General features: G+C 39.9%; 1 protein-coding gene across 1 annotated transcript; it reads right to left on the bottom strand.

Annotated features, from left to right (window-relative positions):
• Positions 1-5,665: 5,665 nt before the first annotated feature.
• On the bottom strand, positions 5,666-13,178 carry LOC131732158 (inactive ubiquitin thioesterase OTULINL-like). Its single transcript, XM_059021073.1, has 4 exons — positions 13,134-13,178; positions 11,787-12,056; positions 11,141-11,317; positions 5,666-5,746 (listed from the first exon to the last, which is right to left on the bottom strand). Exons 1-4 carry the CDS (start codon positions 13,176-13,178, stop codon positions 5,666-5,668), a joined length of 573 nt encoding a protein of 190 aa, XP_058877056.1.
• Between the last annotated feature and the right edge of the window lie 1,188 nt (positions 13,179-14,366).

Raw genomic sequence — 14,366 nt, 5'->3', positions numbered from 1 at the left:
GTGCTTACTGCTTTGCAAAGAACAGTTTCTTGGAATCTTCAGGAGCACAACAGTGCTCATAAACTCGGTTGTTGGGTAATGCCAGAGAGATACCGCAGACGCAGGTAGGCTCAAAAGCTTTTTATTACAATTGGGCAAATACCACCCAACAGAGTGGTTTCAGTAGCATTTGCACCTTCCCAGCAATCGATCGCTTGAACTAAACTTTGGAGGGAACAGAATAATTAAATAAAGCAGTAATGAACAGCAATACAGAAGAATTATGCTGGCCCCTGGAGTTTGAGGATACCAGTGAATTGCTGCTTTGGAAAATGGTTCTTTCTTAAATGTACAAGTCAACAACACAATCTGCTCACTTGCAGCTTTTCTTGTCATTGAAAGGGGAGATTGAGCTACAGCCTCCCCTTTACGCTATGTGTTACTTGTGAAAAGAGGATCGATATTGTAAAACGTTGTTGTACTGTATTGTATGTTCCTCATAACATTATTATTAGCTTACCTATACTTACCTATACTTACTTGACCACATAATGAGCACAACTTTGAAATAAAGAATATGCATTGTTACCTAACCTGCATGTGTAACTGACTTTTGTGAATCGACTATTCTAAAAGGTTACAGCAGAAGATGTCATCTTCTGCAGGGTGAAGGTGAGCTGGCAAGTCTTGTAAAGACTTTAGCCCAGTGAGTGTTTCCTCTGAGTAAGCAGGAAGTCCAGAGCCTGGCTTTTCAATTTGCAAAGGGCAAAGGCATATTCTCAGAAAGCAAAAAGGCGGCAGGATTCTATTAGTTTCAGGATTTCATGAACTGTAATCCTTCCCTCAACATCTGAAAACCTGAACCATGTCACGAAATCCGCGTGGTCAGATTTCTTTACGTACTCTTATGAACTGCTCAGCATACACTCTTATCTCAGGGGAGACGTTAGGAGGACAGAGATGTTATTACTCCTAGTGAGATACAGTTCGTGCTCTGGACCCGCAGTATACCCAGATGACTAATACAGAACTCAAGAAATTGACAGACTCATGTATTTAAAGTTTTTTACGAATCGGAGTATGATCAGTACTCGCTCGGTTTATTAACGGTTAAATATTGGATAGAGTAGCTACAGGCTACGTCGTATCCCCAGCTGAAAGACACACTGGGCAGTCCAGTGTCTTAACAGATATCAACGTTAACACTTTAATACATGTATATATGTGTTAATCAAGGCCGACAAGCAGGCCAAGAACACGTCACCTAAAGTACCCAATGGTCTATTTCAGCACATTCAACAAAACTCTCTCTTATTTCTAAAACATAGCGTGAGTCCCTTATGGTAATACATGTGAGATAAATAATAATAATAATTGCTTAATGCTTACCCTTTAATATAAATCGTAAAAGGATATGGCTGTCTTCACCAGGCAAATGAAACTGAATTCAATCAGCTCAATTGTGTAGGTTTGCAAAAGATGGACCACCTTGCCCTGTCTGGGATGAGTGTGGTACTCCATTGAAATTACTCTGGAGTTTTATAGGTTTTTCGTCTCATTGGAATACATGGGACGCCTCAATTAAATCCAATCATTACGCAGGTGGGACAGTTCTTATCCATTTTACAAATAATAGTTTTCAAAAGATCCGGACTAACTTTTCAGAATTAATAGGTGTCATGGACTTCAATAAATTCAAAACTTCACATTTGTTTCAACTCTTATGATCTCATTTCTTTGCTTTCCTCCGAGCCCCTCCTTTATCTGAAACGTTAAGTGAACCAAGGTTCCCAGGATCTTGGTTTATAATATAATATAAAAACACTACTGCATGCAAAACACTAATTTTATATGTGTTATATATGAGAGATGTTCTTAATATGTGACATCATCTTCTAAGTGATTATATTATGCTAAATTAAAGGTATGTGTTTCTTTTAACTTCATATTGTTTCATCATTTTGTTAATGAGTCAGTTTTGATTCCATACACCATTGTCTAACAGAGTATTTGACAAAAGTTTGTCTCATACAATATTCAAGTCATTTAGTTTCACTAAGTTTAAGTGGTAATAGTTTTCATTACAATTATTTATCCACTAAGAGATGCACTGACCAGGCTCTGACCTGTACCTCTCTGGGAATATGTTACTGCTAGCAGTTTCCACAGTCTCTTGTTTTTTTCCAAGGTCAGAGTCTGTGCAAAGCACTTTATTAGATATATGACCTGTCCATTAAGCCATGATTTGTGCATATTAGTTCAAGACATTTACTTATCAGTACTAAACCACTAACTCCATAAACCTTCACACTCCCTCTCTATGAGGCGTGCAGCTCTGCTGAAGTGGAACCCAAGGACATTCCTTCTTTCTAGATAAGAAGAGAGGCCCTGGTTTCACTGTAGCAGTTTCAAATCACCACATTATAAGGAATCCATCTAACATCATTAGACAATAGTATAGTGGATTAATAACAAGGTACATTATAGTATATTATTACAAACTTAACACAAAAACATAACACAACACCTTTTAACTTCTATACTTCAATGGATATCATAATGTCTAGAAGTCTTATTGTTCAAAGGAAAGAAGAATAAACTTGTACCATTTTCCCATTTAAGTAAATCGAATACTGCTCCAGGTTTTAATCTTCTTATCACTACAGCAAAGTCGTGAACAAGCAATAATACTTGTCAGTTTTAAATAATATGTTTTCTCATTATAGCAAATACTTAAAACATATTATTAATCTTATGAAATAACTGTTATGAACTATAAACAGTTTCAATTAGCACTGAACCTGTTTCATTATAAGATAATCTTTCAATTAATTTACCTCTGTTTATCAATTGCTATAATATTATTTTGGTGAATCCCTTTTAGGATTTAAATCCAAATATATGCCAGTATAACTGCATTCAACTAGGCGTGACCATTTGTTCATAAAAAATCCAGCCGAGACAGGATTTTTTTCTCAAGACCTCTGGCTTGTTAGTTAATCTTTTGGTCACAAAGAGTCTCTTCTTATCTTGTGTTTTTAGGACATAAATGTGTAGATTAACGTTCACTTTTAGCCGGAATGGTGCTTTTTATCAAGCGTCATGCTTTCTGAAGATAAGATATACTTGTGGTAAATCGTTCATTATATATATTTTCTTAGGGATTCTCAGACCACTAAGTACTTAATTGAATACATGTGTAATTCCAAACAAGAGAGGACTGACCTATTTCATGGAGCAAGAGAGCCACCTACTAGTGGTACAAGGATACTCTTTCTTTATCCTTCCTAATATCTTTGACACTTCATTTTATAATACATTCCATATTTGAAATTGCCTAGTACATATTCAGCATATCCATATGTTCTCAGCAGGATTCAGCTTCTGTACCAGGTTTCGCTCTTAGTTGTTTCCACAAGAAGTCCCTTGATCCAATGTTTCTCCATCACAGGTGTGGATTTCCATGGCCTGACTTCATTCCTATAAGACACTTGGACACGTTTAGCTGTAAATATTATTTCTATATATTTCCTTTTGTTCGCACAGAGTCACTTTGCGAGGTACGCCTTCCATCCAGAACACTGAAGGAGGCCAAAACTCACTGTTATTCATATTTTCTGGTATCCAATTACTGTTCTGCCTCGCATCATCAGTTGGTAGACACAATACAACTGAATCTGATTCAATTGATGAACCAACAGCTGTAGCTACTGAGATCCTCCATGCAAAAGGTGTCATTGTTTTACTGACCAGCCTAGCTGATTCAGCGTCACTTGCGACAACCACTATCAGCTGCACGGGCGGCTGGATTAAATCCAGTGGTCGTAAAAAAGTGGTTTATGGAGTATGAAAGCCTGTTGTCCAAGCTTGGCATTGAAAATCTTCCTTCACACATCTGGAATTGTGATGAAACAGGGCTCCAAGATGACTTTGTGTCAATAAAAGTTGTCAGAGATGTTAGACAACCAAGCTTTGAGAAAGGGGAAACAACCACAGTACTTGTTTCCTTCAATGCAGTGGGCAGTTATGGTCCACTCATGATCATTTTTAAAAAATGATAACAAAGCCTACAAGCAACAAAATACATTATTATTAATAATAATAATAATAATAATACATACAGGTAGTGAACAAAAAGATGGAAACACCTGGGTAAATGAGGGACACCAAGATGAGGAGACCTCAGTGACTTTGAAAGAGGGGTGATTGTTGGGGCGCGTTTGGCAGGAGCTTCAGTGACCAAGACAGCTCAACTTGCTGATGTTTCACGAGCAATGGTGTCTCAGGTGATGTCGACATGGAACTCCGAAGGAAAGACATCATCAGCAAAGGGCAACAGTGGGTGGAAGCGCATACTCCAGGATCGTGATATCCATGCATTAATTCGAAGTGCAAGGCAAAACAGACGAGCAACTGCAGATCAATTGACTGCAAATTTCAACCTGGGGTGCGAGCAGCCAGTTTCTTCAACAACGGTCTGCCGAGAACTCCACAGAGCGGATACATAAGAACGTAAGAAAGTTTACAAACGAGAGGAGGCCATTCAGCCCATCTTGCTCGTTTGGTTGTTAGTAGCTTATTGATCCCAGAATATCATCAAGCAGCTTCTTGAAGGATCCCAGGGTGTCAGCTTCAACAACATTCCTGAGGAGTTGGTTCCAGACCCTCACAATTCTCTGTGTATAAAAGTGCCTCCTATTTTCTGTTCTGAATGCCCCTTTATCTAATCTCCATTTGTGACCCCTGGTCCTCGTTTCTTTTTTCAGGTCAAAAAAGTCCCCTGGGTCGACATTGTCTATACCTTTTAGGATTTTGAATGTTTGAATCAGCTCGCAGCGTAGTCTTCTTTGTTCAAGACTGAATATATTCAATTCTTTTAGCCTGTCTGCATATGACATGCCTTTTAAACCTGGGATAATTCTGGTTGCTCTTCTTTGCACTCTTTCTAGAGCAGCAATATCCTTTTTGTAACGCGGTGACCAGAACTGAACACAATATTCTAGGTGAGGTCTTACTAATGCATTGTAAACTTTTGACATTACATCCCTTGATTTAAATTCAACACTTCTCACAATATATCGGGGCACCTTGTTGGCCTTTTTTATAGCTTCCCCACATTGTCTAGATGAAGACATTTCTGAGTCAACATAAACTCCTAGGTCTTTATCATAGTTCCCTTCTTCAATTTCAGTATCTCCCATATGATATTTATAATTCACATTTTTATTGCCTGTATGCAATACTTTACACTTTTCTCTATTAAATGTCATTTGCCATGTGTCTGCCCTGTTCTGAATGCTGTCTAGATCATTTTGAATGACCTTTGCTGCTGCAACACTTAATAGGGCGTTATTGCCCAACGCCCTATTAAGTGATTTTACATTGGTGTTTCCATTTTTTGTTCACTACCTGTATATTGAATTCTGATATTTTTGTGATAAATCTGAAATGGTGTGCATAATGGTGTGCATCAGAAAGTTTGTAAGCAACTGTGGCAAATTGGTTGATTGTGTACGGGCGCAGGAGTGATGCAGTAGATCTCCGGCCCCAGTGGGCAACCTTGCCTCCTCTTCATGGAGGTCAAGGTTGGCCCCCAGCGGGGGTGGAGCTGCTACCCTGGCCCCTTTGCCATACCAGCAACGGGACAGACAAATAACCAATGTTCCCTCCTTCCCTCCTATCTGTTTTAGATGTAACCAACAGGGACACCAGGCCAGGTCATGCCCATCAGCACTGGAGGGTGACGTGGCGACGTGCAATTGGACATCTGAAGCGGGTAAGAATTATTGCAGATTATGGCTAGAGTAGGGCTCCCCAAGGAAATAATGACTAATCATGGAACTAACTTTCTGTCTAACACGTTACAGCAAGTTTATAAAATACTAAAAATACATCCCATCAGGACATCTCTTTGTCATACACAGACGGATGGTTTGGTGGAACGTTTCAATCAGACCTTAAAGCAGATGCTGAGACGATTGGTGAACCAAGAGCAAAAGCATTGGGCATCACTTCTCCCCTACTTCCTTTTTGCAGTGAGAGAGGTGCCGCAGAGTTCGGCAGGGTTTTCCCCCTTTGAGCGCTTGTACGGCTGACAGCCTCGCGGAACCCTCGATCTGTTGAGAGAGGGGTGGGAGGAGCACAAAGGCTCGTCCAAAAATGTAGTGCAGCATGTGCTTCTACTGAGAGATTGCCTGGATTTGGTTGGTCGTTTGGTCCAGGACAACCTCAAATCGGCTCAGCACCGGCAACAGCTGCATTACAAGAAAAATGCACAAATTTGAACCTTTCGACCAGCAGACAAAGTAATGCTGCTGCTTCCCTCCTCAGAATCGAAATGATGTGCTAAATGGCAGGGGCCATATGAAGTGATTCGGGCTGTAGGGAAGGTGAGGATGATTTAGGCCCTGGTCTAGAGACCTCTAGCACAAAAGACATTTCGATGGGGGAACAGTTACTCCCTGATCAGCAATGAGAGCTGCGTAGGTTAATTGAGGAGTTCAATGATGTTTTTTCTGACGTGCCCGGTAGAACTAACCTTATTGAATATACCATTATCTCTCCCCCAGGTGTCATGGCGATGCTCGAACTTGGGGTGATTGAGCGCTCCAGGAGCGAGTGGTGCAGTCCAATTGTGATAGTGGTCAAAAAGGACGGCACCAACCGCTTCTGCGTTGATTTCCGTATGATAAACGCTATTGCCAAGTTCGAAGTCTTCCCCATGCCTCGGGTCGACGAGCTTCTAGATAGACTGGGAACTGCTAGGTTTATCTCCACTCTGGACCTGGAAAAGAAAACTGGACTAATTTTTTAGTGCAATTGGAAGATCATTCTAAGATTGCTGCTCTGTGAGAAAGAGTACCCAGTCTAGATTTATTCTATCGAAAACCCATAGCTGTTTATTTATTGGTAATTATTTGTAGAAATACTAGTTTCATTCAAATACGAACTTTCGACAAGTATTTAGGTACATCCCAAAAGGGGTTGCCATTGCATTTGTTTAATGTATTTTAGTATGTCGAAATGTATTATTTGTGTAAACCCACCTGTTATACTCGTATTCACAGCCCATCTTGTTTGATTCGGCGAGATGGTGCTACATTTCAAAATTTTACAAATGAAACATACTACAGAATCTCTGCTGGTAGTCTTACATTCTAAGTGTATGTTTTTACAGTATAGTGCAATGACTGGGGTCGCTATATCTGAACTTAACCCTTTGAGTAGTACGAAAGTACCGGTACATTCGCTGCTCTCTGGTCCCCAAGGAGTACGAACCTACCGGTACGTTCTGCAACTCTAAACTTGAATTACTGAGCCTACAAAGATCCTGATCGCATAATGTTGTAACACTAGGTTTCTGTAACACCTTTTATTGGTCTCTTGCACCCTCTGCCAGATATTGACTGAATTACATATAATTATCCCAGTCACAAAAATGTCAACAGTGTTTGTAAACTGGAGAAAATCAGTGAGAAAGAAGTATTAGTAATAATACTGAATTCAGATTCGGATTTAAATTCAAATACTCACAATTCTTCGACTGAATCGGATGTCAGCGAGTGTGTCAGTGAAGACATAAGCGAAGAATATTTACCATCAACATCAAATGACAGCGAAGAGGCGACGCCAAGCTCTGTGCGTTGCTCCATGCTTCAAGGAGTATCATATGCTGAAGCATTAGACACTCTCACTCCCTCCACCCCCACAACCTGTTTACCCAGATATGATTTATTCATCTCTCTCTCTCTCTCTCTCTCTCTCTTTTTTTTGTTAGGACGTGTTGTTGTGGTTGTTCCACCCCGTTGGTTTTTGTTTATTGCCTACAGGTTATTTTTTAGTCAAAAACTTTCCCTGTGACTAAATAATAAAATATATTTATTTGTACTCGTAATAATCAAGCGCATGCAGAAGACAGAAAAAAAAAAAAACTCACTCCCATAGGACCGGCAGTGCATTTTAGAACTCACTACTCAACAGTGGCGTGCCGTCAGGACCTTCAAGGTATTCTCTGCTGACCAGACAGTGCCAAGTAAACCGTCAGTCAAATGACATTACGTTGCCTCACTCACTTGCGTACAGTGTGCTTGCTTATACTATGAAACATACTACTCTAATTATTATATATGTTCATTTGTCTGATGCCTTTATCCAAGATGACTTACAGGGTTTACTAGAGGTTTTTTTAAGAGTCTAGGGGTTTCCTGAAGGGGATGTGATCAGCCAATAAGAGATCTGCATTTCCCCCGCATAAGTCTAAAACAACGACCAAATGCTAGAAAAAAAAACAGTTGAGGGTATTCTCCGTTTCAATTGAAGGTCTTGAGTGAGTTTAACCAATAGGCGAGAATGTCCTCTTTTTTTTTTTTTTTTTTTTTTTAGAAAGGCGACCAATCAGGAGTGAGCAGAGGTGGGTCATAAATCTCCCAGGGTATTCTCTGCCTCACTTGAAGGGCCTGCTTTTGCAACCAATGGGAAAGTCAAAGCTCTGACAGCTGACCAATCATTAGTGAGCAACCCCAAAACATGAATATTCCTTGGTTAGCACTGCAGTTAGGAGGATAGCTGGGTTTGCACGATATTGCTTATAAATATACATTGATAAATACAAATACCTTTACAACATCTAATTATTTCAAATTTTATTTTACACTAAAATAAAAATAATTGAAAAAACAGAGACATCATAGTCGATTTGGTTACGAATTATTTTTCAAGGAGAACTTTCTCTGAAAAATTGGAGGGGGGGTCGACGACTCTGCTACCCCAGTCCATTTTTTTTTTAATATAATTTAGTCGTTGCCAATTAGTTTTTATTATTTTCTCCCCAATTTGAAATGCCCAATTATTTTTTAGGCTCAGCTCACCGCTACCACCCCTGCGCTGTCTCGGGAGGGGCGAAGATGAACACACGCTGTCCTCCGAAGCGTGTGCCGTCAGCCGCCCGCTTCTTTTACACACTGCGAACTCACTGTGCAGCCGCCTCAGAGCTACAGCGTCGGAGAACAACGCAGCGCTGGGCAGCTTACAGGCAAGCCCACAGGCGCCCGGCCAGACTACAGGGGTCGCTGCTGCTATCACATTATACTGCATCACAGCAGACCTTCTGACCAAAGGATCATTCCCATTAGCGATGCTTTTGTGACACTCAGTTGTAGTTATTAGATTCAAAAGAGTTACAATCAGATTGGATACTATTAATTTAGTATTACTACCCTTAACTCAAGTGCATCACCTGTGCTTTATTTAAAATATTTAACATAAGTTTTTTACACTCTCCTTTCCAAATATATACATTATAACTTCATAGTCCTATGAAGATTTGTCAAAAAAAGATTCATACATTATGTGGTTGCTACTGTACCTAGCAGGAAGTGCTGTCCACAAGGAAATGTTTATAGAACCAGAATATTAAACAACTCAAAAAAACAAATCGGGCTGTGACCCACTCCGTTATGACTCAATATTGATTATCACCAGCACCCAACATGATTTACTCAGAGGCTCTTGTGGTTTCATCCTCTACCTATTGGTGGGTAACAGGTACAGTGCCTTGCGAAAGTATTCGGCCCCCTTGAACTTTGCGACCTTTTGCCACATTTCAGGCTTCAAACATAAAGATATGAAACTGTAATTTTTTGTGAAGAATCAACAACAAGTGGGACACAATCATGAAGTGGAACGAAATTTATTGGATATTTCAAACTTTTTTAACAAATAAAAAACTGAAAAATTGGGCGTGCAAAATTATTCAGCCCCTTTACTTTCAGTGCAGCAAACTCTCTCCAGAAGTTCAGTGAGGATCTCTGAATGATCCAATGTTGACCTAAATGACTAATGATGATAAATAGAATCCACCTGTGTGTAATCAAGTCTCCGTATAAATGCACCTGCACTGTGATAGTCTCAGAGGTCCGTTTAAAGCGCAGAGAGCATCATGAAGAACAAGGAACACACCAGGCAGGTCCGAGATACTGTTGTGGAGAAGTTTAAAGCCGGATTTGGATACAAAAAGATTTCCCAAGCTTTAAACATCCCAAGGAGCACTGTGCAAGCGATAATATTGAAATGGAAGGAGTATCAGACCACTGCAAATCTACCAAGACCTGGCCGTCCCTCTAAACTTTCAGCTCATACAAGGAGAAGACTGATCAGAGATGCAGCCAAGAGGCCCATGATCACTCTGGATGAACTGCAGAGATCTACAGCTGAGGTGGGAGACTCTGTCCATAGGACAACAATCAGTCGTATACTGCACAAATCTGGCCTTTATGGAAGAGTGGCAAGAAGAAAGCCATTTCTTAAAGATATCCATAAAAAGTGTCGTTTACAGTTTGCCACAAGCCACCTGGGAGACACACCAAACATGTGGAAGAAGGTGCTCTGGTCAGATGAAACCAAAATCGAACTTTTTGGCAACAATGCAAAACGTTATGTTTGGCGTAAAAGCAACACAGCTCATCACCCTGAACACACCATCCCCACTGTCAAACATGGTGGTGGCAGCATCATGGTTTGGGCCTGCTTTTCTTCAGCAGGGACAGGGAAGATGGTTAAAATTGATGGGAAGATGGATGGAGCCAAATACAGGACCATTCTGGAAGAAAACCTGATGGAGTCTGCAAAAGACCTGAGACTGGGACGGAGATTTGTCTTCCAACAAGACAATGATCCAAAACATAAAGCAAAATCTACAATGGAATGGTTCACAAATAAACATATCCAGGTGTTAGAATGGCCAAGTCAAAGTCCAGACCTGAATCCAATCGAGAATCTGTGGAAAGAACTGAAAACTGCTGTTCACAAATGCTCTCCATCCAACCTCACTGAGCTCGAGCTGTTTTGCAAGGAGGAATGGGCAAAAATTTCAGTCTCTCGATGTGCAAAACTGATAGAGACATACCCCAAGCGACTTACAGCTGTAATCGCAGCAAAAGGTGGCGCTACAAAGTATTAACTTAAGGGGGCTGAATAATTTTGCACACCCAATTTTTCAGTTTTTTATTTGTTAAAAAAGTTTGAAATATCCAATAAATTTCGTTCCACTTCATGATTGTGTCCCACTTGTTGTTGATTCTTCACAAAAAATTACAGTTTCATATCTTTATGTTTGAAGCCTGAAATGTGGCAAAAGGTCGCAAAGTTCAAGGGGGCCGAATACTTTCGCAAGGCACTGTATGTTATAATGTCTGTCGTCCTCTGTCAGGAGGGTGATCTTGTGCCAGTCCCTCCCACATACATCAGTGAAACTAACTTCAAATTCCTCTGTGTCATACTTGTACAGTCTGAAGGTTTGCATTTGCAGCTGTAATGTGTATCCAGGAAGAAACATCTCAATCTGTAACAACAAAAAAAAAGCCAGATCCTATTCGTAACTTTAAACATTACATTAACAGATTTAAACATTGACATGTTTTTCAAGGAGTTTTTTGTACTTTATAAAGACAGTGATTTGGGTGGGCGGAGAGGGGGGAAATGGGTACAGTCAACCTGTCTCTAAGCTGCAAGGGTTAATGCTCTATACTGAGATTTCAATTGAAAGGGCTGGAAACTTTTTCATGATTTCATCGTAATAAAGTACACAAATAGCCGTGCATGTCAAACAAGTGGAAGCAGTTTCCAATTTCACTGATGTTACCTTTCCAGGGATTGTGTAAACACTAGAGCCAGGTTTTAACTAAGCACATTCTAAACAGGTCCTATCATGTTTACATCGACAGAATGCAAAACAACTACTGTACGCCAAGTCACTCAATCACTTTGGAACTGTGAATAGATTTTCTGCTTTATTTCAAGGCTTAGTTTACCTGCTCAAGGCCACCAGAGTCACCAATGGTGTTCAGGTGATTTAGCATGAAGCTAAAAGGGTCTAAAGATGTGTCCCTTGAGAAAAGGATTGCACAGAAATTGGGGACATCTTGCCCGTGTCTCATGCCCTCAAACATCTCAATGGCCAGGTAGAGCATGAGGAATTTCACTGCCTCGTACATCTTGTACTCGCTTGATTCATCCATGAACAGGAGCTTGCAGGCCTTTTCACGTGCCTTCTTATCCTTGAGTCCATAAATATCACCCCACTATGGAAAGATTAAAACGTTACAACAATCCCATGAAAACTCAGGGGAAACCCAGCTACTTACAGGTTGTAACCCTTTCTTTGGATCTGAATCCCCCTTACAGGAAAATGTCCAACTTACAGAATTTTTAAATGGGTGTTATTTCCCACTAATACAAAACAAAGCTGTATTTAGTAATATATTATATATAGTTAAAATGGTAAAATAAAACAAAAAACACACAACAATGCATGCATTGACTTCAACTTGCTGAAATGCAAATATGCTGATAAGACAAGTACACTTCTACAGTATGCATGTGCATTTCTGTGGAAGTGTCCAAAGCTGCAGCAACATGTGAATCTATCTACAATGTAGTGTACATTTTACAAATAAAGTGCCTTAATTATCACAACTTATTATTATTATTAGTTTATTTAGCAGACGCCTTTATCCAAGGCGACTTACAGAGACTAGGGTGTGTGAACTATGCATCAGCTGCAGAGTCACTTACAATTACGTCTCACCCGAAAGACGGAGCACAAGGAGGTTAAGTGACTTGCTCAGGGTCACACAATGAGTCAGTGGCTGAGGTGGGATTTGAACCGGGGACCTTCAGGTTACAAGCCCGTTTCTTTAACCACTGGACCACACAGCCTCCCACAACTGCATAGGAAGTGTGAAGTTACTTGCTACACTTTAAGTGACTGTTTAGAACAACCGCTCAGTGTTTCTCAAACTGGTTTCTCTCGGGGAATTTCTCTTGAGGAAACATTGAAAAAGTCGGAGTGTGTTAAACATATCACGTCTGTATATGCACATGAATGGAGAATGCCACTTGCCCTGCACTGAGAAAAGTGTTTCTATAAGACCCCTGCTAAGTCTGGTCTGAACTAAGAGGTAAATTGTTTATCCCTCTATGACTGCATTATCAAACAAAATAAAGACTGATAGACTGATACCCTATTCACACTACCTACAGTACTGGACATAACTTCAATTCAAAATGTAAGGATTGTGCATTGTTTGACATAAAATGGACAAACCTTTTAGGATTTGTCACAAAATAAACAATTATTTGTAGATTTAACCATTTACTTCTAAAACAACAACAATGGTGATAGAGGGCTTGGTGACTGCCATGTCTTCCAGACCAGGGATTCTCAAACTGGGGCCTGGGGATCAGCAAACATTACCCAGGGGGTTCCCGCAAGATTCTGGAAACTGCTACTTTTGTACAAGAATATACAAATGCTCTTTCACTGTAGTCGTGAAAGACCAGCCTTGGGATTTTATGCAGAATCTACTGTACATAATACACAGACTTGAATTTTGTCAATTTCTTGGCTTTATTCTACAGTGATCTGACTGTTGTGGTGGTGAGAGAGGCTTCTCAGGGAGCTACACAGCACCAATAAAACATGAGAAAAGAAAAAAAGTTATCCTCTAGAACACTACAGTAAAAAAAGGAATACTTCATGCTATCTACATTTTCATTAATGTCTCAGAAAATAATTCCAAAATCTAAAGTTTGGTTGTAGTTGAAAAATGACATTAGTTCGTAAGACCAGGACAAAAAAAAAATCAAACGAGAAACTGCTGTCCAAAATTATTCAAAACACATATAATAGTTATAAAAACAGGTATGAATTTAAAAAAATATATAGGAATATGAATATGTACCAATGTACAGCCACCTTTCTTTAAAAAGGTACCTTTGTGATATCTTGCTCTTTCATCCAGGATGGAAAGGGTATGCCATTGCTGAGCACCTGAAACAGTGTCGCTCTCAATGCACAGTAGTTGTCTCCATGAACTCTGCAAATGTACCTGATATTATGTACCCTGTAGATTTCTCCATAGGCCTGAAAACAGATCATGGAGACCACAATGATAAACAAATGACCATGCATCTAAAGCTGTATTAGAGGTTTTCAATACAACAACAAGAAGTTGAAGGAAATTCCCCAATGAAAATGTCATGAATTACATTAACATGCATACTAACTGCTATACTAAGATTACTTCCAAGCACATCTGAGAAAATGCTCAAATGTTTGGTGGGTTCTTGTATTTATCATCGACTCCCTCAGATACATTTATGGTAACAACACTGCACCCATTCGCCCCTACTGACAACCTGATTCCAGTTTGGAATACAGGTGGTGGGTACTAAAGCCAGGTTGATATTGGACTATTTTTTACTGTGGAAACTTAGGTTGACATCCCTGATAATTGACAAGAGACACGACTCATCTGAAAGATGTTCGTTACATTGTACTTGTTAAATAAACAAACTCCCGCATGAACGTTCATAGAGTGCTGTGTTTG

The sequence above is a fragment of the Acipenser ruthenus genome, chromosome 3 (assembly GCF_902713425.1).
Source record: "Acipenser ruthenus chromosome 3, fAciRut3.2 maternal haplotype, whole genome shotgun sequence".
Taxonomy (NCBI): Eukaryota; Metazoa; Chordata; class Actinopteri; order Acipenseriformes; family Acipenseridae; genus Acipenser; species Acipenser ruthenus.
Note: the sequence above shows the minus strand (reverse complement) of the source record. Positions and strands in the feature narration are given on the sequence as shown.